This window comes from Ambystoma mexicanum, chromosome 3p (genome assembly GCF_040938575.1).
Source record: "Ambystoma mexicanum isolate Mex_15411 chromosome 3p, UKY_AmexF1_1, whole genome shotgun sequence".
NCBI classification, from domain to species: domain Eukaryota; kingdom Metazoa; phylum Chordata; class Amphibia; order Caudata; family Ambystomatidae; genus Ambystoma; species Ambystoma mexicanum.
In genome coordinates this window covers 388,845,394-388,870,661 of record NC_090925.1, presented here as the reverse complement: position 1 = coordinate 388,870,661, position 25,268 = coordinate 388,845,394, and the positions used below count along the sequence as shown (strand labels likewise).

At 43.6% G+C, this 25,268-nt stretch overlaps 1 protein-coding gene across 1 annotated transcript in view; it reads right to left on the bottom strand.

Annotated features, from left to right (window-relative positions):
- Positions 1-25,268, bottom strand: part of LOC138579901 (piezo-type mechanosensitive ion channel component 2-like) — a 2,232,767-nt gene that overhangs the window by 1,827,351 nt on the left and 380,148 nt on the right. Inside the window, exon 9 of the mRNA XM_069650129.1 lies at positions 1,082-1,205. Within this exon, the coding sequence (XP_069506230.1) occupies positions 1,082-1,205 (124 nt within the window). The remainder of the gene's footprint in view (positions 1-1,081; positions 1,206-25,268) is intronic.

Sequence of the window (25,268 nt, the reverse complement as noted above, 5' to 3'; positions counted from 1 at the left end):
GTCAGAGAGGTTGATGATACATATAGCTTATTTCAGATGAATATCATGTTAGCAAAGCCAAATTTGAGTTTTGTCAGGTTTGTGTGTAGCATGGAGAAGTTGTGAGATGGGAGGAGAGACAGAGTTGGAAATAACATTTGGGGTGGGCACTGGGAGTTGGATATTGGAGGTGGAGCGTGTTGAGAAGATAGTGATGTAGCAACTTTGGGGGAGAGCAAAGGAGTGAGTGAGTGGTGGGGAGCACAAGCTGCCGGGAAGGCTTCAGGTAATTATTTTGGACAAGCTGTGGAGAGGGCTTTGATGGGGGATCATGATGGAAGGATGTTGGTGCTTAAGATGTTGCAGAGGCAATTAAAGAAGTCTTTCTGTAGGAACTTTGCAGTTTGGGATGGGGTGCATGTGAGACAGTGTGAGCAGGCATGGGGCTCGAGGAGCTGCAGCAATGGGCTTCTTGTGGGTTCCGTTCATCACACCATATTCCAAAACTACTGATTGATTAGTTGTCTGGACATCATGATTTTGGATCTCTGACCAATCAGCATTGAGGGGCCTACTTCCCTCACCCAAATATGTGGATGTGGTGGGGAAAGGACCATGTTTTTTCACTACTCTTCTTTATATTCTGCTGTGATAGAGGCATCGGGAGGTTCTTTAGATGTGCAAGTTGCAATATCCTTTCAAGAGAAAGCTATACTTAGAATTCCAGTGCCAAATATAATTTTTGTATTATATTAGCTATTCACATTATGTAAAAAAAGAATTCAGCCTAAACTACGCTAAATAGTTTCTAGCACTACTTAGCTAGGGCAAGCTCATAATTTACTCAGTTGAGTTGTGTTCTGTTTGTCAATCACGCTGTGAATGTCTGTAGCAAGACATACTGAAGTTGGATTAGATGAATGAAAGAGCTCACTCCCAACCCTGCTGCAAAGAGAGAAATACCTTATCAAAGCAGTGTCTACCTTTGATCAGTGGTCAATAGCTCAAAATTGCTTCACTTCAAAACCAAACTCAGACAGCTGGATCACAGGTGACCCAGCATCAACACAAAGTAGCCCAATGTGATATAAATGGGGATTACCTGATAATGATGGGCTGTGGTCTACCGAGGAATAAATGGGAACCGAGAAGTGGCTGCTGTCCTGCTGGAGTTCGCATTGTAAGAGGGGCATATCCTGCCAACCGTTATTGGTAAAATAGAGTGGCTAGAAGAGAGGAAAAACATCTCCTTTATTATCAGAAATAATAGCTGCATGTTAGAAGACTCAATTCAGTGTGGAAATTGGCTTATGTAGAATATGTGGCTGGCTGTTATTTTAAAAATAGATGAAAAAAAATCCCCTTTGAATGTGTGTGACTCTAGCTGAACATTCCAACCGATTAAACAAGAAGGGTAAACAAATACATGAAAAAAAGCAGTGTATCTACTGTATACTCACTTGATTGCTAAGGTAAAGAGCTGGCAACTACTTGATATTGCAATTAAAACACTAAAAAAAGGACTCATTTGAGGGATAACATCAGACAATTAGAATTTAAAGCCTGCGCTACATATGTGTTGGGAAAAAAGTAAAACCATGGAATATAGGATTTCATTGGGATGAAAGATCATTTTGGGCTAAAGGAAATTAAAATTTTAATAAAAAAGTAAATAACATACATTAATTTGAAATGAAATTATAGAGAATGCAGCATTATTCTGGGATGTAATCTAATTGGGGATTAAAAACTGAGATGAAGATATAGAATTAGGTAAAAATTGGGCAATTCAATTAAAAAGTAAGCAAAACAAATAGGAGGTAAACACAATTAGGATTTATTGAGTCGAAAAATGAATTAAGGTTAACAAATATTTTTGATAGGGATTAGGAATAATATTGGATTAAAACATGGGTTAATAACAAGGATTTAATGGGGATAAAAATAATGGTGCTGTAAAAGGTCATTGCAAATACAAAATGGGATAGATTTCCGATGTTGCAGATAGTGGTAGAAACTCCTTCCATTTACTTCAAATACAAATGTGGGTTGTATGTCAAAATATTGTCAGAATAAACACTGTCACAAAACATATTTTTGAAAAGACCCTGCTTGAAAAAATATTACCATACAATGTAGTCAATGGACATGATAGTAAACAGTACACAAATGTACAACGGCAATGACAGATGATCCTTCATATTTTTCTGGCCAAAACAATCATAACAAACGTAAAAAGGTAAGAAAAGAATGACACATCCCACTTATTGCCTCTCATGCCTCATTATCTTTCTCCTGCTTCTAACGTCATGCTTATCTTTTTCTCTCCCCTATCTCACATTCTCTCTTCCCCTTTCACTCTGAGTGTGTGCATTTTCCTCCTCCTGATACCCTTTCTCTCTATTTCACCCTCTAGTCTGTTACCTTTGCGCTGCCAAACTCTATTTAGTCTTTACAAGAGTCATGTTATCTGTCCTTCTCTGCTTCTTTCACTTATCCTCTGTCTACGCCTTGTCTCTTCCTCTGCCTCCAAGATACTGTTTGCCTTTCTATCCAACCCACAAAAAATGTGTCTCTTGTCCATCAGTTTCCCATGCCCACTTTCCTTTTGCTCATTTTTTGTGTACGGATGAAAAGAACATTAAGAGGGTCTGACTTTGGCTCTGAGAAGAGTTCAGAAAACAGACTAGAACAATAATTTTGAAGATATTTGACACAATATTAAATGTAAAAATACATTTTGGAAAACATAAATTCTATGTATGGTACTGTCACCCGCAGGCGTTCCGCTTGGCGGCTTCTCCCGCGTTGGAAATTAGGACACAGGTATGCAGGGCACTAGTCCCTCCTTTGTGTCCATCACGCTTCTTCCTCACGACGCGGGGCCGCTGGGAGTATAATTACCTTCCCGGCCCAGCGGTCCCTGCGTTGCAACTGTCCAGTGGAAGCCCTCGTTGCTTCCTGGTTCTTCGCTCCTACCCCGTTCAGCTTCCGTCTACTCTGCTCTGCTCTGCTCTGCTCTCGCGCCCCTTCACGGCGTACGTTTTTTCTCTTACCTCTCTCTCCTCCAGTTTTCCCTGTAGTCACCGTGCCTCGGCGACTTGTGTTTCAGTTCTCTGCGGTTCCGTCCTCGCGGATAGGCTCCGCCCCTTTTTTCCTTCGTTCCTCTGCTTTCTCTCTGGACTGCCTTGCCGGTGCCTTGCCGGTGCTTTTTTCCTGACCTCCTCCCATTCCTGGTCCTCGCCCCGCTAGTTGCTTGGCTGGCAGGGGTTTCGGGGATTCTTCCACTCAGTAGGACCCCCCTGCTGCTTTGCTGTTCCTGCAATCAACGCGGATCCTGCTTATTACTTTCTCCTGCTCACCTGCACGGCCACGTACAATACTACCTTGCTGACAACCTGAGGAGTCCCAGGGTTTTTTCCCCATCTGGGGTTTTTTCCCCTATTTTCGGCTTAGTCCCGGAAGGGAGGTCCCCGGCCAGCTGTTCCCAGCAGCAGTCAAGGTGGCCTCCCTCCGTGACAAGCAGGCACATCGAAAAAAGGAGAAGGACTATCTTACTCGACGGCGGCTACAGGATCCCAGCAGTAATTCCGGCAGTTCAGGTGAGGAGAGCTGGACAGAAGGGGGAGAAAAGGGAAATCAGGCACCTAAACCATCACAGATTGCAACGCCAAGTAAAGACACGATGTCCGCTGAGGGACAAGTGCAAGAGCTTTGGAAGGCGATCCAAGCTATGTCTCAAGAACTCCAGGGAGTCAAGGCGGAGAACGCCCTCCTTAGACAAATGGTTTCCGCCAGGGAACCCCCTCCTCCAGAACTACCACCTACGATACTATCCTCGGGAAAGTTTGACGGTGCCCCCAAGAAGGTGAAGGAATTCCTAGAGGCATGTACTGTCTACTTTACTTTCCGACCCCGCACTTTCTCTACGGATCAAGCTAAAGTCGGCTTCCTAATCTCGAATATGACCGGCAATGCTTTGACTTGGGCTACTCCCCTAGTCATAAGCAACAATGCCATACTTCAAGACTACTCAGCATTTCAGAATTCTCTGAGACAGACATTCGAACGCCCAGAACTATCATTCACTGCTTCTGAAGAATTGTTGGATGTCAAGCAGGGTTCCTTGGATGTCCTGTCATATATTTCGGCCTTTAAGACAGTAGCTTCTGGCGCTGGCTGGCCAGAACCTGCACAGTATGCCATTTTCAGGAGGGGTCTCAAAGAGGAAATTAAGGACGAGTTAGCCAGGTCTACTCGCTCGCCTACTTTTTCGGACCTACTAACGGCTGCACTGCATATCGAGTATCGTCTACAAGAAAGGAAGACAGAAAGACGCAGACAACGTGGCTCAGGATTCCCCCTGGATGTTCGGGCATGCTCTCCCCCTCGTCGCTCTTCCACTGCCGCGTCAGAAGAACCCATGCAGATAGGCGCCACAAGAGCACCTTTGACTGCTGCCGAAAGACGGCGAAGAAGGGAAAAGGGACTTTGTGCCTATTGTGGGTCAGACCAACACCTTCTTAAGGATTGTTCTGAATTGCCTAGCAAGAGGCAGGGAAACGAGCACCCTCGGCATCAATAGGGACTAGTGTCCGGGGGTTTCCAGTTCTCTCTACTCGTCCCTATGTTTCGCTTACAGTTTCTTCTTCTGAACCCAAGGAAGATACCAGACTCATGGTAGTTACTGCCACTCTTACGGTAAAAGGCGAGAAGGTGGAGACTCTCGCGTTACTGGACTGCGGAGCAGCCGGCAACTTTGTTGATACCCTGTGGGCAGACCAGGTCGGTCTACGCAGGATACCCCGGAAGGAAGGACAGAAGATAGAAGGAGTCGACGGCTCTCCCTTATCATCCGGACTCATCACCCATACCACTGAAGATCTGTCCTTAACAGTTTTTCATCATTCAGAAGTGGTAAGATTCGACATTATCCGGGCTGCACATTTCCCAATCATACTGGGAATCACATGGCTTCGCAAACACAATCCCCAGATCGATTGGACTAAGAACCAGCTGAGCTTTGGTTCTTCATACTGCACCGAACATTGTCTTCCTCCGAAGAGCCAGAAGGGCCCTGAATCCGTTACGGCCTATACCTCGGACTGTGTGAGAGTGTTTGCATTGCCCAACTATTGTTCAAAATACTCTGAGGTGTTCCGGGAGAACCTTCACTCCATACTGCCACCTCACCGGCCCGAAGACTGTACCATAGATCTGGTACCCAATGCCCTAGTTCCCTTTGGCAGAATGTTCTCCCTTACTCTGGCCGAGAAACTTGTGTTACGACACTATCTGGACACTAATATGAAGAACGGGTTGATTCAGCCTTCAAAATCCCCAGCAGGGGCTCCTCTGTTTTTCATAAAAAAAAGAGACTCTACTGATCTGAGACCCTGTATCGATTACAGAGGTCTCAACAAGGTGACGATCCGTGATTGTTATCCTATGCCACTTATCTCCGACATCATCGAGGCGGTACAAGGGGCCAGAATATTTACAAAACTTGACCTCAGAAACGCTTATCATCTGCTCAGAATCTCCCAGGGTGACGAATGGAAGACGGCATTCCGCACTCCATTCGGCCTATATGAGTATAAGGTGATGCCATTCGGGCTAGTTAACGCCCCGGCTGTGTTCCAAAGATTTATGGACAGAATGTTTTCTGACATGCTCTCTACTTCCGTCATCATCTATTTGGATGATATCCTTATCTACTCCCCCAACCTACAAGAACATATCGGGCATGTCACTCAAGTCCTGGAACGTCTACAAAAGAACGAGCTGTTAGTGAAGGCTGAGAAGTGTAAATTCGCGGTCCCTTCTGTGCAGTATCTGGGCTATCAGCTGTCCGAAGAGGGTATAGATATGGATCAGAGGAAGGTTCAGGCCATCCTCGAATGGCCCGCACCCACATCTGTCCGGGAGGTGCAAAGGTTTCTGGGACTTTCCAATTATTACAGAAGATTCATCCCCAACTTCTCTGAAGTAGTATATCCCATCACTCGCCTACTCAAGAAAGAGGCCTCTCCGTTCTACTGGTCGCCCGATACCGAAAACAGTTTCAGACTACTCAAACATCTTTTCTGCTCGGCTCCGATCCTCCACCACCCAGATCAGACTTTGCCCTTCATCCTGGAGACTGACGCTTCTGCAATCGCGATTGGAGCGGTTCTACTTCAGACTGTCAACGGTGTGGAGCATCCAGTAGCCTACTTATCCAAGACTCTCTCACCTAGCCAATTGAATTATTCGGTCCTAGAAAAGGAGTTGTTGGCTATGAAATTGGCTTGTGACGAATGGCGCCATTTACTCATGGGGGCCAGGCATCCATTCCTCATCAGGACTGACCACAAAAACCTGAAAGCCCTCCAAGAAATGGAGTGCTCAAATTCCAGGCAAGCTCGTTGGGCCTATCTTTTCTCACAATATGATTTTCAGATCTCTTACATTCCCGGTTCGCTTAACCGTCTGGCAGACGCTCTATCTCGCAAGGACTCCAGCAAGGAAAGGGCTTCACTAGACACTGAACCCATGTTTCATCACAATCGAATATTGGCCCAGGTCAGTACTTTCCTACAAGGGGTTAAGACCGCCGTGAGTCAAGAGCTTCCTCGAATTGCGTTGCACCCCACTTCTCCTTATCAAGAGAAAGACGGCTGGCTGTTCTTCAAGAAACGTCTATACATTCCGGAAGGCCCGCTGCGGAAGAAGATTCTGGATTGGTGTCACACATCCCGCCTTGCGGGTCATCGCGGGGGAATCAACACTCTGGAGCTCATCTCGAGAACCTTTTCCTGGCCCACCGTGAGGAGAGACACCCTAGACTTTGTGAAGACCTGTCCTATTTGTGCCCGATCAAAATATCCGACGGGGAAACCGTTGGGATTACTTACCCAAGTTGAAATGCCTACTCGCCCTTGGGGGTTGGTTTCTACGGATTTCATTGTAGACCTCCCGGAATCTGGATCATGTACCTGCATCATGGTCACGGTAGATGCATTCTCCAAGATGGCACACTTCTCCCCTCTTTCTGGGGTTCCCACAGCCACCAAGATGGCTGAAGTGTTTGCACGAGACATTTTCAGGCTACACGGTCTACCCGACAAGATCATCTCGGACCGGGGAAGCCAGTACACTTCGAGATTCTGGACAGCCCTGTGTACCCGTTTAGGAATTGAGAGAGCACTCTCTTCGGGTTTTCATCCCCAGTCCAACGGGATGACGGAACGACTTAATGCCACTCTCGAACTATATCTGAGATGTTACGTCACTCAACACCAGGAGAATTGGGTTTCCCTACTCCCTACTGCAGAATTCTCGTATAACAATGCCAAACACTCTGCCATAGGTCTTTCACCTTTCTTTTGTACCTATGGGGTTCACCCTAAGTCCTTTCTCCCTGAAATTCCCAGTTTCACCAATTCCCCGACGGCCGAAGAGGTGTTAGATCAGATCAAGGATGCCCATGACACAGCATTACAGAGTTTGGAGAACAGCAGGAGACGATCTAAGATGGGAGTGGATAAACATCGCAAAGAATGTCCGGACTGGAAGCCAGGCGACAAGGTGTGGCTGTCCACCCGGTTTCTACCCAAATGGACAAGACCCTCTAAACTGTCCCCTCGTTATCTGGGTCCTTTTCCCATTCTTCTCAAAATCAATCCTGTGGCTTACCTGTCTTCGGCTGCCACCTTCTCTAAGTCGCATTCACCCAGTCTTTCATTCCTCTCTCCTTAAAGACTTCTATTTCGATTCCCATCACAGACCAGTGCCCAGACTTGCTCCATCACAGACCCCCACTCAAGCAGAATATGAAGTCTCCAACATTAGGGACTCTAGGTTCTATCGAGGCAGGTTGGAATACCTTTTGTCCTGGAAGGGTTATCCGGAGTCGGAGGACTCTTGGGAACCTGCTTCTCAGGTGCATGCGCCTCGCTTGCTCGCTAGATTTCACCGCCTGCACCCAGGGAAGCCGGGGGTGATACGGTCTGGAAGGGGGCATACTGTCACCCGCAGGCGTTCCGCTTGGCGGCTTCTCCCGCGTTGGAAATTAGGACACAGGTATGCAGGGCACTAGTCCCTCCTTTGTGTCCATCACGCTTCTTCCTCACGACGCGGGGCCGCTGGGAGTATAATTACCTTCCCGGCCCAGCGGTCCCTGCGTTGCAACTGTCCAGTGGAAGCCCTCGTTGCTTCCTGGTTCTTCGCTCCTACCCCGTTCAGCTTCCGTCTACTCTGCTCTGCTCTGCTCTGCTCTCGCGCCCCTTCACGGCGTACGTTTTTTCTCTTACCTCTCTCTCCTCCAGTTTTCCCTGTAGTCACCGTGCCTCGGCGACTTGTGTTTCAGTTCTCTGCGGTTCCGTCCTCGCGGATAGGCTCCGCCCCTTTTTTCCTTCGTTCCTCTGCTTTCTCTCTGGACTGCCTTGCCGGTGCCTTGCCGGTGCTTTTTTCCTGACCTCCTCCCATTCCTGGTCCTCGCCCCGCTAGTTGCTTGGCTGGCAGGGGTTTCGGGGATTCTTCCACTCAGTAGGACCCCCCTGCTGCTTTGCTGTTCCTGCAATCAACGCGGATCCTGCTTATTACTTTCTCCTGCTCACCTGCACGGCCACGTACAATACTACCTTGCTGACAACCTGAGGAGTCCCAGGGTTTTTTCCCCATCTGGGGTTTTTTCCCCTATTTTCGGCTTAGTCCCGGAAGGGAGGTCCCCGGCCAGCTGTTCCCAGCAGCAGTCAAGGTGGCCTCCCTCCGTGACAAGCAGGCACATCGAAAAAAGGAGAAGGACTATCTTACTCGACGGCGGCTACAGGATCCCAGCAGTAATTCCGGCAGTTCAGGTGAGGAGAGCTGGACAGAAGGGGGAGAAAAGGGAAATCAGGCACCTAAACCATCACAGGTACTGCAGTGCTAAAATGATTTACAACCAGAAATGCAAGCCTCCCAGGGGAAATATGATTTTGTTTCAGGAATTCCTACGTGGGAACCTAGGAAAACATAGGTTCCCATGCTGCCTACTACTATAAATGTTATGTTAATTTATACTGCGCACAGCTGGCATTTCTATGGTCTACAGGCACTCTTGTGGTTCTGAAAGGGAACGTGTAAGGGTTCATAAGCTGATAACTCCCGAGACTTAGTGTAGAGTACAGTGTACTGCATTTGTGATCTCAGAGGTTGAGGATATGCAAACAAAGGGGGGTCTGGGAATCTCTCTACCAGCACGAACACAGCCCAATGACCTGTTCTTGGGTGAATAACCCCTGGGAGAGACTCTACCAAGTCTTTAGCTCACTGTCCTTTTCACAGAGAAAAGGAAAAGGACAGTGAGCTAACAGGGCAATCCAGACGTGGACCCCTTGCTCACTGTTCTTAGAGAGGCAACAGTTTCACCTCACTGATGATGCCCAACAAGGCTGAAACACGTGTATGGGGTTACTGATGGTACTCTTGTTCAGAGGAGAATTGCCTAGCATTTCGGCGCTGGACTGCCCCTGGGCAGGACAAAGGCTGATATGCGGGGAAATTTCTTCTCTGTGAAAAGGACAGTGAGCTAAAGACTTGGTAGAGTCTCTTCCAGGGGTTATTCACCCAAGAACAGGTCATTGGGCTGTGTTCGTGCTGGTAGAGAGATTCCCAGATCCCCCTTTGTTTGCATACATTAACCAGAGGTTGAGGATAGTAAGCAAACATTCATGACCTTTAGAACATTGTGATTTAGGTTGAGAGTTCCTCTGGTGAGTCTGGGGTTGTTCCGGAGCCCAAGGCATTGCCCCACTGTGTAAGACAGCCAAGTTCCTTTAGGTTCGGATCATAATCATAATTTATTAATTCGATTTTTCATAAAACTCATTGACTGTCCAATTTTGTACATGTTTAATTAAATTGATTAAGCATCTATCTATCTATCTATCTATCTATCTATCTATCTATCTATCTATCTATCTATCTATCTATCTTTATAAAAGTAAGTCAAAATCTGTTTCTGGGTTTGTATGTTCCTAATACTATTCCACACAGTTCCACCAATCTGCACCAAATTTTCCACAGTTGGCTGTTAGGATCCTGCGGACAACACTCGCTACATTACATGTGGACACCCCACCCTGTTCCATGGATTTCAGCCCCTGCACACATATGACGGTTGCCTGGAAGTGGCGGAACATCAAGGTGGCCGTAGAGGGACTGGACAGAGCTCATTGCAAGCATCTGGATCCAACAAACAAAACTCGAGGTCCTTAGTGGACCTTGAAAACCACATTTCAAAACCATAGGATGCACTGTTTGAGACATTTGCATCGCAACGCACTGCTCAGTGCCAGGGTGAGGCGGTAGCCAGATAAAACGCACAGAAGGTTCCATTATGCTGCAGCACACCAACCCTTGCCTCCCTTTCAACACGTGCCAATTCTCAGTGCTGTTTACTTCAGAGTGCAAAGCACATCACGCAATAAGTGACTCAGGACCTTAAGGTATTTCTAACAAATAGTGCCTATAAGAAAATAAAATCCCAGGCAACGCTGGGTAGATCAGCTAGCATTAGATGAAAACAGATGATACACAGTTAAGGAGTCAGTTCATCTCAGTGGTGGAGACTTGATTTGTGTGCTCTTATAAACAAACAAAAAATAAACAAAACAAAATAAAAATATATATATATATATATAGATATATATATAGATATATACATACATGTATGTATATGTGTGTGTAGTTAAAAAAAAAAAAAGGACAGGAATCTTATACACCTTTTGGACTATTCTCCACAGATTTTGGTGAAATCAATCCAAGGCCCAAAACAGATTCTATTTGGAGGGGTTCGAGTTACCCTAGTGAAGGTTAGTGAAGGTATTAATTCTATATGCGCACATGGACTTGAAATGGGAGCTAACATGTGCAATTACTAATTGAAACCCTTTATCTTTTTTAAAAGATAGGGAAATTGTTAAGTAACATCCATACCTGAAGAAGGGGGCAAAGGACCCCAAAACGCGTTGTATGATGTGTTGATCAACTTGCTAATGAACAGTATGAAGGAGATATTGCTAGATCAACACAGGATTGTTACTGGACTGTATCATATATATTTGTTTGAATGCTTTTTGAATCAATTATGAAAATAAATGTACATCACTTTTTTTCAAACTGACTACGCTACATTAAAACTGTTTCGTGTTGTTTTACTCACTCTGAATTGTTTTGGAAAGTGCTCAGTTGAGTAAAATAGGATTTTGTTTTGAAAAATTGAACTATGTTATCTGAAGAATGTTGTATTTTATAAACATTGTTAGATAATTGTAGCCAAGTTTCTCTACAGGCTAGAACCTTTATTTGAAGAGGATTGTATCCTCGTAGGAGTGACCAGGTTATCATCTCAGTGTTTTCTGAGAGGTTATCAGTTTTTCTGTTTTGTTACTCTCTGTCCAGTAGCGAGAGTTTTGCTTGACCTGGAGCACCAGAAATAATTGAAAATAAATTTAATTTATGGAACCCAGTTGCTTTCAATGTACCTCAAGTAAGTTTAGTAGTGTACCAGAGCTGTGACTTCGTAGGCTACTAAAATGACTCCACTGCACACTAGATCAGGTTAAATGATTTATTTACACATTGTCTACATGTGACATAAATATTTACATTTTTGAAGATCACGATACGCAATGTAATTTTCTAAAATTGAATCTTTAACAAACAATATAGCATAAACCTTAGGTTTCACGGAGGACAAAGCAACACGGATACTTAATTTAATTACAACTACAGAGAGGGAAAGTATCAAAACTAATAATCCAGAGGATTTAATCAGACAACTTGAGAGAATCATCAAAAGAGAAATCAATCAAAAACTACATGCAAGCACATTGGCTCAGTATTACAAGTCTCAGAGGATTCCAAGGGGTCTACGCGTAGACCTACAACCAACTTTATGTAGAGAAAGTCCTGGTTTCATCAAGAAGTGGAGACAAATTCTCAACAAGTGCTTGTTAGATTTAATACTCTTGATGATAGAGGAGTTATCCAAGTCATTGACACATATCAATGAGGAGATTGAAACGATTAAAGCAGCATTGACACCTTTGATGACAAAAGAACAACTGGTGAATACATTGGAAGAACTGAACCTTAAGTTAGATCGGTTCAAGTCAGAAATTGAAACCAAAAAGATTTGAAAGTTCAGACGGGATACAATTGATTATAAATTGGACATTGTTTACTCTTGGAAAGAATATTATAACAAAAGAAATCCACAACCGACTTCAACTAGAGGATCAAACATCACAAACATCATCGTCAGAAGCATTGGGAGTAGAAATAGAAGAGGAAGGAGTATCGACTAACCAAGAGTCGAGAGAAGAGGTACAATCATCTGCAGGTAACGCACCAGGTCCCAGTTCGGGGATTTTTTTAGGAAAAAGAAAACCAGAAGATCCAAAAAGAAAAAATCCTCAAAGACAAGTCAATCTACCACCAAGGAAAACTTAGTCACCAATATTTCCTCATATGAACTAACCCCGTTTGAATTGAAAACATTACAAAAAGGTTGGTCCTTTGTTCCCAGATACACAAGCAGTTACTTAAAAGAAAAAATTGACTTTTTCAGACTTACTAGGAAAATGAAATTGAAATAGATTTTTGCAACTACAGAAATGGTACCATCATCAATAACTTCGGAATATTTGGAGATTCCTCCTAAGAGTACATTTCTTCCGCATGTACAAAATCATGTATTGGAAGTGTTTCAAAAACAAACATTAAAAGATTATCGAAAGATATCGTTTAAAAGAAAAAAGACTAGAGGAAACTTTACCAAAGATGAACAAGAAGTGTTAACGAAATTATGGAGCAATGAGAATATAATTTTGAAACCAGCGGTCAAGGGAGGCGCATTAGTCATCACGAATCGATCATTATACAAACAAGAAGTGGAAAGACAATTGCAGGATTAAGACACTTACCTGGAAGTACCAATTGACCCCACAGAGCGTGTCCGGGCATTAATTAATTCCTTTTTGGATGAAGCAGAATCAGAAGGTTGGATTTCGGAAAAAACAAAATCATTTTTGACTAAAAAATATCCAATCATGCCGATACTTTATATACTACCGAAAGTCCATAAGAGTTTGATTGAACCTCCGGGAAGACCCATCATAGCGGTGACTGAGAATCTCTTAGAACCACTAGCACAATATATAGATCAGGCTATTCAACCATTAGTACAACTTACAACATCTCATCTTAAAGATACCACAGATTTTTTGTTGAAAATTAAAGACTTGGATTTTGATAAATCTACGGACACCATGTTTACCATGGATGTCTGTAGTATGTACACTAATATCACCCACGAAGCAGGCTTGGAAGCCATGGAATGGCTATTATTGTCATCTCAAAATTGTAGTGCCAACAAATTATGCATCCTAAGTTTATTGAAAATAGTACTCAACAATAACTTCTTCCGATTTGAAGATAGATTCTTCGTTCAGATATGCGGCACGTCCATGGGTGCTGCGATGGCCCCAGGATATGCCAATGCATACATGGCATATCTTGAACAAACAGCGGTATTGAACAAACCCCAATTTAAGGATCAGTTGAGATGTTATTTTTGATTCATTGATGACATCTTTGGAATATGGAGAGGAGCCCAGGAGAATATTTTGGAATTCTTTGGCTACATGAACCAACTAGCCCCGACAATAAAATTTACAACCTCTACCAGCAATAGCTCTATTCAGTTCCTAGATGTGGAAATTTACAGTAAGAATAGGCAACTATATACTACTATTTACAATAAACCGACTGACAGAAACAGTTTACTAATGGCATCCAGCTTCCATCCCAAATCTACCATAGAAAGCATACCGTACAGTCAATTTTTCCGCTATAAAAGAATAATTTCAGAACCAGAAGAATATGAGATTCAAGCAGCAAAACTTCATGAAAAATGTATTGAAAGAGGTTACTCACAAGATCTATTAACCAACTCAAGAACCAAGGCTTCATTACTGCCAAGGGATCAATGCTTAATACCATCAGAAAAATCTGACCAGGAATCATTAGTTTATGTGACTACATACTCAGAACAAAGTTACAAGATTAAAACAATTCTTACAAGGAACTGGGTGATGTTGAAAATGGACCCTGTTTTGGCACAACTGTTTGAAAATACTCCAACCTTTGCCTAAAGAAAGAGTAAATGTGTGAAAGATTTTTTGGTCAAAGCAGAATATGAAACACCAGTAAAAGGAATGAACCAATTCAAAGGAACGTTGCCTTGTAATAATTGTCAACATTGTCACAATGTAATTAGAGGATCTACGATTAATCACCCGTACACAGGTAAACAAATCACTTTGAACCATACAAGTACCTGTGATACACTGAATGTAATGTATGGCATTAGATGCCCTTGTGGCATCTTTTATGTGGGACTAACATCCAGGAAAGTTACAACAAGGTGGACGGAACATAAATCAAACATAAGAAATAAATCTATTCACTCACCGGTATCACAACACTTTAATTCTCAGAACCACACCATAGCCCAGATGAAACTAATTGTTTTGGAACATCTTAAAAGCCCGAAACGAGGAGGAGATGTGAAGTTACTTTTGAGACAGAAAGAAATTGAATGGATTGATAGGCTTGATGCACTGGAACCTAGAGGTATGAACAATGCATTTGATTTGACATGTTATATTTAGTTGTGTATTTTGTTCTATTCATAACGAAGTGATAAGTATAGAATGTGTCTCGATTTTGATTTTGAGGCTACCCTCCCCTTTAGCAGTAATTATAACAAGAAGAAGATTGATATGCAGTGATGAAACCATCTTTTTACATTTTTGAGAACGGATTACATTGTAAACTGTGGATCATGTTATTCTCCCACCACCAAGTACCGCTAGCACGCTTTTATAGTATTAATAATCTCTATGATCAAAATACTAACAAAAAACCTTGAGCGAACACACTATGTAATGACATTAGTGATAGCTCATCTAAATTGATTTGTGCATATCAACGTGACATATCCCAGAAAGTTATTTTAGCTTCATTCTGACACTCCATTGGTTCACCTTGAGAAACCAGCTTCTTTGTTGCTTTGTCAGATACTTGATCATGACACTAATAACAATGAAACGGGACAAAACTGCTTTCGCCAATTCACACAATAGGAGTCTTTGGACTTCTACTGGCGTATTACCACAGTATTTTCAATTTACATTATTTTGGACCTATTAGTATACATTTTTATTCATGTTTTTTACTTCCTTTAGTTATTTTTATTATTCACAGATACGTAGTGTCAATTTTTATAATTTCTTTAGTGAGAATACACTTTGCTGTAATTTACGGATTGCATTCTATGATACACCACAGTCACGTGACCAGGATTATGACCATGTGACTTTAAATACAGCAAGTGTAAGAGTACTATATATAGAATAATTCAGGCGTGTAATGGCGCCGTGGACGCATGCGCCACGCTCCAAAATCCTATCATACTTACCCGATAAACTCGAGGTCTCGAGGGCTGCATTGATCACGTGATCGGGATCACGTGGATGGAATCCTTTGGGTCCCGTGATCGGGAGTGCGATTACGTGACACAAGGAGGAAATGCATATTAAGCATGGAGCCGTGAAACAAGAATACTGGAGGCTCATGGTGTGAAGGCCTCACTGGTACACGAACCATGAATATTATAATAATGAAAGGACTCAGCAATCCAACCCTAGGAATTGCTTAACGCTACGTGTCACGTGATCGGAACGGCGATCACCTGACACAATGAGAAAGTAGTTAAAACCAAGGCCCGGGACGGGAGGCTGCTCATGCAGCTGCTCTCCCTGTTCCCGGTCTTCGGTTTTGCAGTGAACATATGGATTGGTGAGTACCAGAAGAACACACTTTTTCTCTGCACTTGGTTTGCATTTTTTTCATTATATAGTTTTTTTATTTTTATAATCCCTCTTAGTTTTTGAGTAGTTTTATTTACAAATTAATTTACTGCTTTTTTCTGACATCACTTTCACTGACAAGTGAGCTTATAGATGGGTGGTTTTCTCTTATAGACCCATCTTGATTGAAATGCAGCAGTCTACAGCTTGACACCGATGACCATCAAGTAGGAAGTCTTGGACATTTTCTAAGTAGGTAGAATCTCACTTTATTCATTACTCTGTATACTCATACTTGATGTTACATGGTATGTGTTTTTAAAAAAAGTACAGGAATCTTATACACCTTTTGGAATATTTTCCACAGATTTTGGTGAAATCAATCCAAAGCCCAAATCAGATTCCATTTGGAGGGGTTCGAGTTACCCCACAATAACAAGGTTAGTGAAGGTATTAATTCTATACGCGCACATGGACTTGGAATGGGAGCTAACATGTGAAATTACTGATTGAAACCCTTTATCTTTCTTAACAGAAAGGGAAATTGTTAAGTAACATCCATACCTGAAGAAGGGGGTAAAGGTGCCCGAAAAGTGTCATATGATGTGTTGATCAACTTGCTGATGAACAGTATGAAGGAGATATTGTTAGATCAACACAGAATTGTTACTGGACTGTATCATATATATTTGTTTGAATGCTTTTTGAATCAATTATGAAAATAAATGTACACCCCTTTTTTCAAACTGACTACGCTATATTAAAACTGTTTTGTGTTGTTTTCCACACTCTGAATTGTTTTGGAAAGTGCTCAGTTGAGTAAAATAGGATTTTGTTCTGAAAAATGTAACTATGTTATCTGAAGAATGTTGTATTTTATAAACATTGTTAGATAATTGTAGCCAAGTTTCTCTACAGGCTAGAACCTTTATTTGAAGAGGATTGTATCCTCGTAGGAGTGACTAGGTTATCATCTCAGTGTTTTCTGAGAGGTTATCAGTTTTTCTGTGTAGTTCTGTTAGACATAGATGATATTCACTAGATCTCAATGTAATGTTAAATATGGTGCACTATACCTCTTCTTTGCTTTATTATGTGGTAAAAATGTAAGTCAAGCGCGGAAAAGAGGCGCAAACCTATCAGCGGTGGGATTTATCGCACTAAATGGAGGGGGCTTTATTGAAAGCCACACAGTCCTACCTAAGAACGAAGCTGACCCCAACAATTTGTGTTCTAGATGAATAACCTATAGGTAGTATAGCTTGAATTACAGGTAAGTATGTAAGGCTTAACATTAGACCCAGGCACTGTAAACAGGTCTTGGAGCTTTCTTCCATTAGAAATGAATTCAAATTCGTTATCTGCCAAGCAGCCGTAGAAGCTAGCTGGACATTGCAAACCGCACGTTCCCAGGATCATGTTCTAAGAGACAAGCAGCCTTTGATACTTTTTGAGGTCAGGAAGCAAAGCTCATGGGTAAGGCAGTGAATGCATAAGCATTTTATAATTCAGCATATTAGTTTATAAAACTGGTCTACTGACGATTTCAAAACATCCCATGGCGATTTCAAATTTCCCTTTAGCACATCTCAGCCTCGGAAGCGGTCCGAAGAGTTCCTAAGATGCAACATTACGCAAGTAACTTTTTAACATTTCAAGGCTCTTGTAGTGTCATGACTGCTTGTGTTCCCATGAGAAACGGATGGAGATAACCTACGGTAGATGAATAAAGATCCACTGGTCATCTCAAATGTCTCAATGTTTTGGCACTATGATGTGGGAGTTATGGGCTGGACTGTTTCCAATAATGTATGTCCGCTATAGGGGAACAACGTAGAACTGCCAATTAGCCTCATTTGGAGGATTAACCTAATGTTGCAATATGTGTTGATGCTAAGTAGTTTGTACGATTAGAAAAGCTTTGGTATTTGGGGCGTATCTTTGACAGCACTTTTCATGCAGTTCTGTTCTGCATTCTGTTTGAATTTCGCTTTCGCAGCTGTGTCTGAGCCCAGAATAAATTGCATTACTTCTTGCCTGGTGTACACTCCTTTTTAGACTACTTTTGTAATTTTTACAGGTAGAGTCCTGAGGCAATCCACAGTACATTTTAATGGGAGGTCCATGCCTACTGACTTGTAGCATAGATTTGCGTTCCATTATAAGCTCCTAAGCATGTGCACTTTACTAAAAAATAAATCATTATATCTGAGTGATCAATCACATAACAGAGGTTAAAATATATAACCACAGTGAAATGAGACAGCAAGAGACTGGGCGGAGAGATGTGCTTGCCTTTGGAGGCTATCTTTGGTGAGGTTCATGGCAGGCAACCACTGGTTTCATTCATTCACATTTCTCTACCTGCAGTCCTTTCTGTGTTGCTTGAAGACTGCATTGATGGGCTATTAATTGGATACCTGAATCCAGGTGTTACAGAAAATAGGGAGCGGCAGAGACATCTGCAGCACCAAACCGTGATTGCCACATGTTTGTCATTGATATTTGTACGGTCTTGAGATTCTTCTAAGAGAACATAGAGATACAATGCTGCTGGAGACAGTCACACAGATTGACTACCCTTCTCCAGGTGTCAAGTCATAGATTATCACAAAGGCAACTAGTGGATCAGTGTGTTATGTTATGAACTCAGAAGCTGAAGAGCGCTAAGGACAGTGTGCCAAATTTCAACCTTCGGAGAATAACAGTTATAAGAGCAGGATGCTGCTTTATGACCTTAGGAGCTGAAAAGCTATAATGGCGAATGCTTTGTATAACCTTAGCAGATTATCAACAATAAGGGTGGAGGGACTGAAGAGCAATGAAGTCAGAATGCTGGGCTACAGTACAACCTGAGGACGTGGTGAAGTGGTGTTGAAGCAGCAAATGTAGAGGTAGCAAGGTTAGTTAAAATACACACGGTAGAGAGAAAAGATGTATGTGGTAAGAGGTGAAGTGATATAGAGGCAGGAGTGAATAGATGCTGGGCAGGGATGTAGTGATATTGAGTAAGTGAAAGGAATAGATAGAAAAGAGACAGAGGTAAGAGGTATGGGGAAGCAGATGACGTTTAATGGGGCAGCAGGTAGCAGAGTATTGAGGGGGATAGGGGTGTGGGCAGAGGGGGTGAAGACGTAGAAAGGCAAACATAATGTGTGAGGGTGATAAATGGATATGAGAGTGGTGAATGATAGGGAGCGAATGGGTGAAGGGATACAAAGACATTGGGCCTCATTACGGGTCGGGCGGTCCGGAAATAACAGTGGCGGTAAACCCGCTGCCACTGTTATTTCCAGACCGCCCGATCCAGAGTCCTGCAGCCGGGAGGTGGCGTTTCCGCCAGGTCTGACCTGGCGGGTTTAACACCGCCCGCCTCCAGGCGGACGTGGAAACACCAGCACCATCACAAGACGAGTCCGGCGGCAACCAGCTGGTTTTTCCGGCTCGGTTACCCCCAGACTCGTATTACCATTCCGCCTATATGACTCCCGGAATTACCTGGGCATTACAGCCCTGGTGTCCCGGGAATTACGGAGGCGGAATTTGGTAAATCCCCATTCCCATAGGACTCAATGGGAATGGGGAAGTGGAAACACCGGCACCATCCCGTGATGGTGCTGGTGTTTCCACGTCCGCCTGCAGGCGGGCGGTGTTAAACCCGCCAGGTCAGACCTGGCGGAAACGCCACCTCCCACCTGCCGGACTCGGGATCGGGCGGTCCGTAAATAACAGTGGCGGCAGGTTTACCGCCACTGTTATTTACGGACCGCCCGACACGTAATGAGGCCCAACGTCTTGCGCTTTGGCCTCAGCAAGATAAGCACTACGGCGGCAGCATCCTAATTCCTGTATGTTCAGTGCCTAAGTGTATGGAGAAATCATCCCACATTTGGACATCAAGAGGCAGAAGGTTGTGCGGTCCCCCTCCTTCATTGAGGACCATAGAGATGGCGAGGTATGAGGAAATGGCTCCAGGTTTAGAGCTTAGGTGGTACTTAGAAGTCATTGCATGTTTAGAAGAGGTGCAGCCCTATGTGGTCAGTGAAGGTATGGAAAGGTGTAAGCAAATACCTTAACATTCAGGCATTGCTAGATGTCACAAAAGAGAGTTGCATGCTACATCCAAGCTTCAAGTTGTGTACATTTATGAGGGCCGAAATGTTGTATGGAAGACGGCAATTTGTGCAGGAGGATGGTATCTTATATTAGTGGAATTTATACTGCACACTGCTGCCATTTGCTTGGTCTCCAAGAGTTTTGGCAAATATGAAAATAAGGGAGTGGTGGATTTGTTAGTGGGAGGAGGGGGAAGGCCATGAGTGCTTTTACGGTGGCGTTGGTAGTTTCAGTTTGGACAAATGGTCACTGTGTGTGGGTTTGTTGTTAGGTGAACTTGGTTGATGGGCGTGCAGGCAATGCAGTTCATATGAGTGGACTTATGGGCCTGTGGTGTAAGGATGCATTGGCAGTGCTGGGATTATGCGAGTTATTGGAGAAGGAGTGGAGTTTTGCTATTTGGTGTCAGTTTGGGGGGTGGTCATAGATGTCCTGCGTACGTGGCAGAGTTTGTATTGCGTGTGTCATCTTTTCGGGAGTATAGAGGTTTTAATATGGGTAAGTGGGGGAAAAGGGAGGGCAGTGGGTTAAGTCAAAGCCATGCAGGTAGCTTGTTTGGTGTCTGAACCCAGTGTACCATCGCCAGCTATGTTTGGTCTCTCTTTGACAGTGGTCTATGGCTTGCGAGTTAGTTTGGCATATTAAGCAGCCATGTTTTTGCTGCTTGCCTAAGTATCAGGTGTTCCTCTATTGTGCAGATTCCCTTGGGGACTGAGTTTCAGAGTTTTGTTGAAATGTTTGAAAATGATGTAGCCCCGTATTTTATTTTCAAATAATGCTTGAGCCCAAAGCATATGTCATTGCTAGACTTCAGGGTTCTAGTTCTATTTGGCCCGTAGATGAAGATGTTTGCAGGAATTCTGGTGAATTGCTCAGTGGACAATGCTGAGCATTTTGAAATTCCTTTTTTGACTAGTAACCAAAGTAGTGATCTTAGTGTTGGTGTGCTTAGTGCTTCGGACGGGTTTCATGCTGCAATTGGGATTGAACGTATGATGGAATGTGAGGGTAGCACTCTTCATTTAGCTATAGTCAATAAATTAAGATGTAGGAGAGCCGAATGTAGTATCTATGCCTAAATATCTGTGGAGGCATGAGAACAAAATGCTTCAATTGAGCTTAATATGCAGAGACGTTATGGTAGGACACATGCTGAATTTAGACTTTAATATGCTGAGGCAGAAGGCTCACGCTGCGTTTAAGCATCTGTAATACACGTAGACGTATGAAGCAGTATGTTACATTTAGGTATCACTACGGGCAGACACATCAAGGGAACACACGGCACTTACGTCTTAACGTGTGTATAAGGCTTAGTGTACCCACTACTTGGCAGCATGTTCCATTTATACCTCAACATGTGCAGAGACATGAGGAAAGCATGCTATATTTAGGCCTCAATATGTGCAGAGACATGACTGCAGCATGATATATTTAGACCTCAATAGGTGCAGAGGCTTGAGAGCATGCTTTCATTGAACTTTAATATGTGCAGAGACATAAGAGCAGCATGCTACATTTAGGCCTCACCCTCTCTATCCCACCGCTCACCCTCTACACTCAACCTCACTGCCCCATGCCCCCTTTGCCTCCTCTTGCTCCCGTTCTTTCTCCGTACTCGCCCTGCTCAGCTGGACAAGATGCCCATAACATTCAAAGCCAGCCCAACTGTGCATCTCTTCAAAGATCTGCTTAAACTTCACATACTTGCTAATGAGGTACCGCCTCCTACCCTCTTCCCCATCCCACCTACCTTAGCCCACAGCTCCCTCCAGTGATACTTAATAATGTGATCTTGCATATTTATATCGTACTCCTCTTTAGTTGGAAGAACTTGCCTGCTTTGATTAACATTACCTTGTAAGTCACCTGTTTTTTTATATTCATATTGTGCTCTGTTTGTTTTGTCCCAGGAATATGGGTCACTTTTTTACACCATCATAAACTAGCTCACCACTAGTTCTCATCGTTGTGCTATTGTACAGGAACCCTTCGGGGGAGGGGCGGGGGGGGAATGCCTCTGCATCTGTACATTTGTCGAAATTGACAAACCTGTGATACAAATAAATTAAAATCTAAATACATACAAATATGTACAAAGGCGTGAGGCCAGCATGCTACAATTAAACTTCAATATGTGCAGAACCTTCAGGGCAACCTACTACATTTAGGGCACAACATGTGCAGTGTTATAAGAGGGCATGCTAAATTGAGGCCTCAATTAGTGGAGAGGCACCGAGGCCCGAGTGATGTATGCTACATTAAGGCCTCCGTATATGCAGACCAATGAGGGCAGCGTGCTGTTTTTCTGCATCAAGGGGAGGACTGGTAGGGGAAGTGCCCCATATCCCATGTTTCAGTAAAAGCCTGTTCCATTCAGGAAAGAGAAGCAGAAACCGATTATACTGTATACTCTAGCTCTTTAAGATGTATGGATCCGATAGAAAGTGTGTGAGGGCAGTAACGCCTGACCCTATTTCTAGCCGCCTAAAACAATGTTTTGATGTTTTCCCATTACCAACATTGACGGTTTGCTTCTCAGAACCCTAAATACCATTAACTGATGCTGTCACATCTTGAAGGTTATCATATTTACTGAATGTGCTAACTCGCGAGTTAAGCATCGCGCATATTAGCAGAAGCATTGCCAACAGAAATTCAGATTCCTGGAAGCCCCTCTAAGACTTATGTTTCCAGGAATTCTAGCCATTTACAACAAGCACTTTATAAATCAGCTAGATTTATAATTTCAAATAAAATAGTGTGTGCAGACCGGCATACAAAGTTCTGCCTTTGCTCGTCCAAATATATGGAGGCTTGTCTCAGTCAAAATACTGTTTTTGCAAGTGTTGGTATGAAGGACTATGATGCACTCTACATAAGGCCAAGCGCCGAATGATAACACAGTCCCAACAGCTAAGAGGAAGAGGCCTGCGGCATAGAGGTGCCAAGTGAGCCATTTCCCCTTTGTTTATTTAACAGGCACTACATTTGCATAAACCACTAAGAAGCAAACGAAAACCAAAAATAAATGGCAGTTTGGCTTTTAAAACGTAGAATCCCAGAAGATAAGAAGGTTTCTCTTTCAATTAGAGGCTTTAGAAAAAAAATCGTACCATCAACATTTCCAAAGCAGCGCATAGTTTGCATTGGAAGATAGACAATGCAGTGATAGAAACACTGTGCATGAAAAAAACCGAGTTTGCTAGAGGGGGAAGGGGGCGCGGGTTGCGGGCGATGGTGGGTACTGAAGGAAGTTAGAGACACAACATGAACCAGCAACTCTCCGGAGGGAACAGACGCTGCAAACAATAGGACAAGATTACCGGACGAAAACATAAATGCTGCCGAGAAAAGAGAGACTGGAGCAGAAATCAGACTACTTTGAAAAGATAAACTGCAGGAAGAGACTACTTGCAGGGGAAATGGGGATTACAGAGAAAGATAATGACAGTGGAACACATAGGAGAACGGATGGGCCTCGGTAGTGCCGTAAAACAAGAGTGCGCAGATTAATACATGCCATATACATTTGGGGTTTGAGATATTTGTCGATATGGGAGACAAACTGTCAAAGTTGTGGCATCCAAAATTCTGTACCATAAGGGCTTTTTAAGGGCCCCTCACTGATTTCGGAAGTAATGGGGCAGGATTGATGTCAGAAACAAGGAAATGGCATGCTAAATGTATGACGAGCATGGGCATCGCTGTAGACATATAGGAGCTAATTTTACTGCTGGCGTACGGTGAACTCAAAGCGAGTCATGTGAAAGACTTGAATTCACGTTACAACACATTTAAATACATTTGTATGATGGAGCAGGGGGCGGATTCTAAGTTACGATTCCGCTCCCCCTTCCTCTCCACCATACAAATACTTCACACATTTGCCCTGCATGCAATTTCCTGCTGGAAGTGGCGCAAATGCTGTGGATTCCCTTGTAGTCCACCTGCATTGTACACCAGTAAAAAGCAGGCGTGCTCCATAGGAATCCATTGTAAATGCGCCTGCCAGGGGTATTTGGCAGGTGGTTGTTTACTCAGTTGTGCAAAAGGGTAGCATACAAGTGCCTACACCTACGTTTTCCTCTTTACTTTTGCCCCCTGCAATTCTAATGTTGAAAATTGCATGCAGGGGACCTGCCTACGCAAAACTGTAAATGTAGCAGGCCGGCTCCACGAGGAACTCGAAAATAAGCTCCATAGTTTCACCTCTGATCCTTGAATTCAGTATTCTTAGGTATTAGCTTGCAAGGCTAGGGTGCATGTCTTGGCTTTATTTGAAGTATATTTATTGGCCTCATGCAGAACTGGATTTCAGCAGCACATCAGGAGTGGGTGCATATGCTAACCTGGACACCAAACCCATTTCAAATAGCCAGGTCTAAGATATGCAGTATTGTTGCACTCTTATGTATCTGAGTACACAGGGGAGCACAGTTTGCTCCAGATTGCAGTTGGGTAGCACTGACCTGTTACATGGAGACATACACGTAGGCAGGTCAACGCAGACAATTGTTGGTCATTTGCACTGCAGAGTGCAAATGTGCAGGGCAAAATGTATGCCGCCTTTTGCCCTGCTCATTTCCCTATGGAGACCACTGCAGCATAACGCTGGCAGGTTCCATAGTGATCCCCAGCATTTGCGCCGGTATGAAAATACATGCCGGCGCAAATGCTGGGGCATTTTATGGCATAGGGCAAGGGAGGAGGGGCAAACGCAAGTTATGTTCTGTCCCTCCCCTTCAGCATACTAATAGTTGAAAATGGGGAGTGACGTAAAGGCTTCTACGCCTTCAATTAACATTACGCCCCAGTGAAAATGAGCACCTGGGTGTGGTTGGGCCTGCTGGTCTCTGGGTCCATGTGTTGGTGGTGTTGCGATCGTGTAGCTGAAAGTACAGGGGGTGCTGTTGACACTGCTGACTTCAGCCCATGATTTTCCTCCATGCACTGAAGCTTGTTCTCAATTTTGGTTTTCTCATCCCCAAGTGAGTATTCGTGTCACACATGTTGTAATCAAAACCTGGGCCCAAATTACTGCTATTGTGCTTGTTTTCAAATATGAGCTACAGGTGGTTTCCCCAAGTGTGTCTGCAGGGTTATGGGTGAATATGAAGGTCCAAAGGGTGCTCAAGGCTCTGGCAAAGCCCGACGTTTCAAGTGAAATGGGGAAGGCAATTCCAGTCGGAATGCAAAATTGGGCCAAAAATAGGAAGTCGTGTATTTCCTGCAGGGAACAGGTTTATGCTGAGGCACACCAGCCCAGCG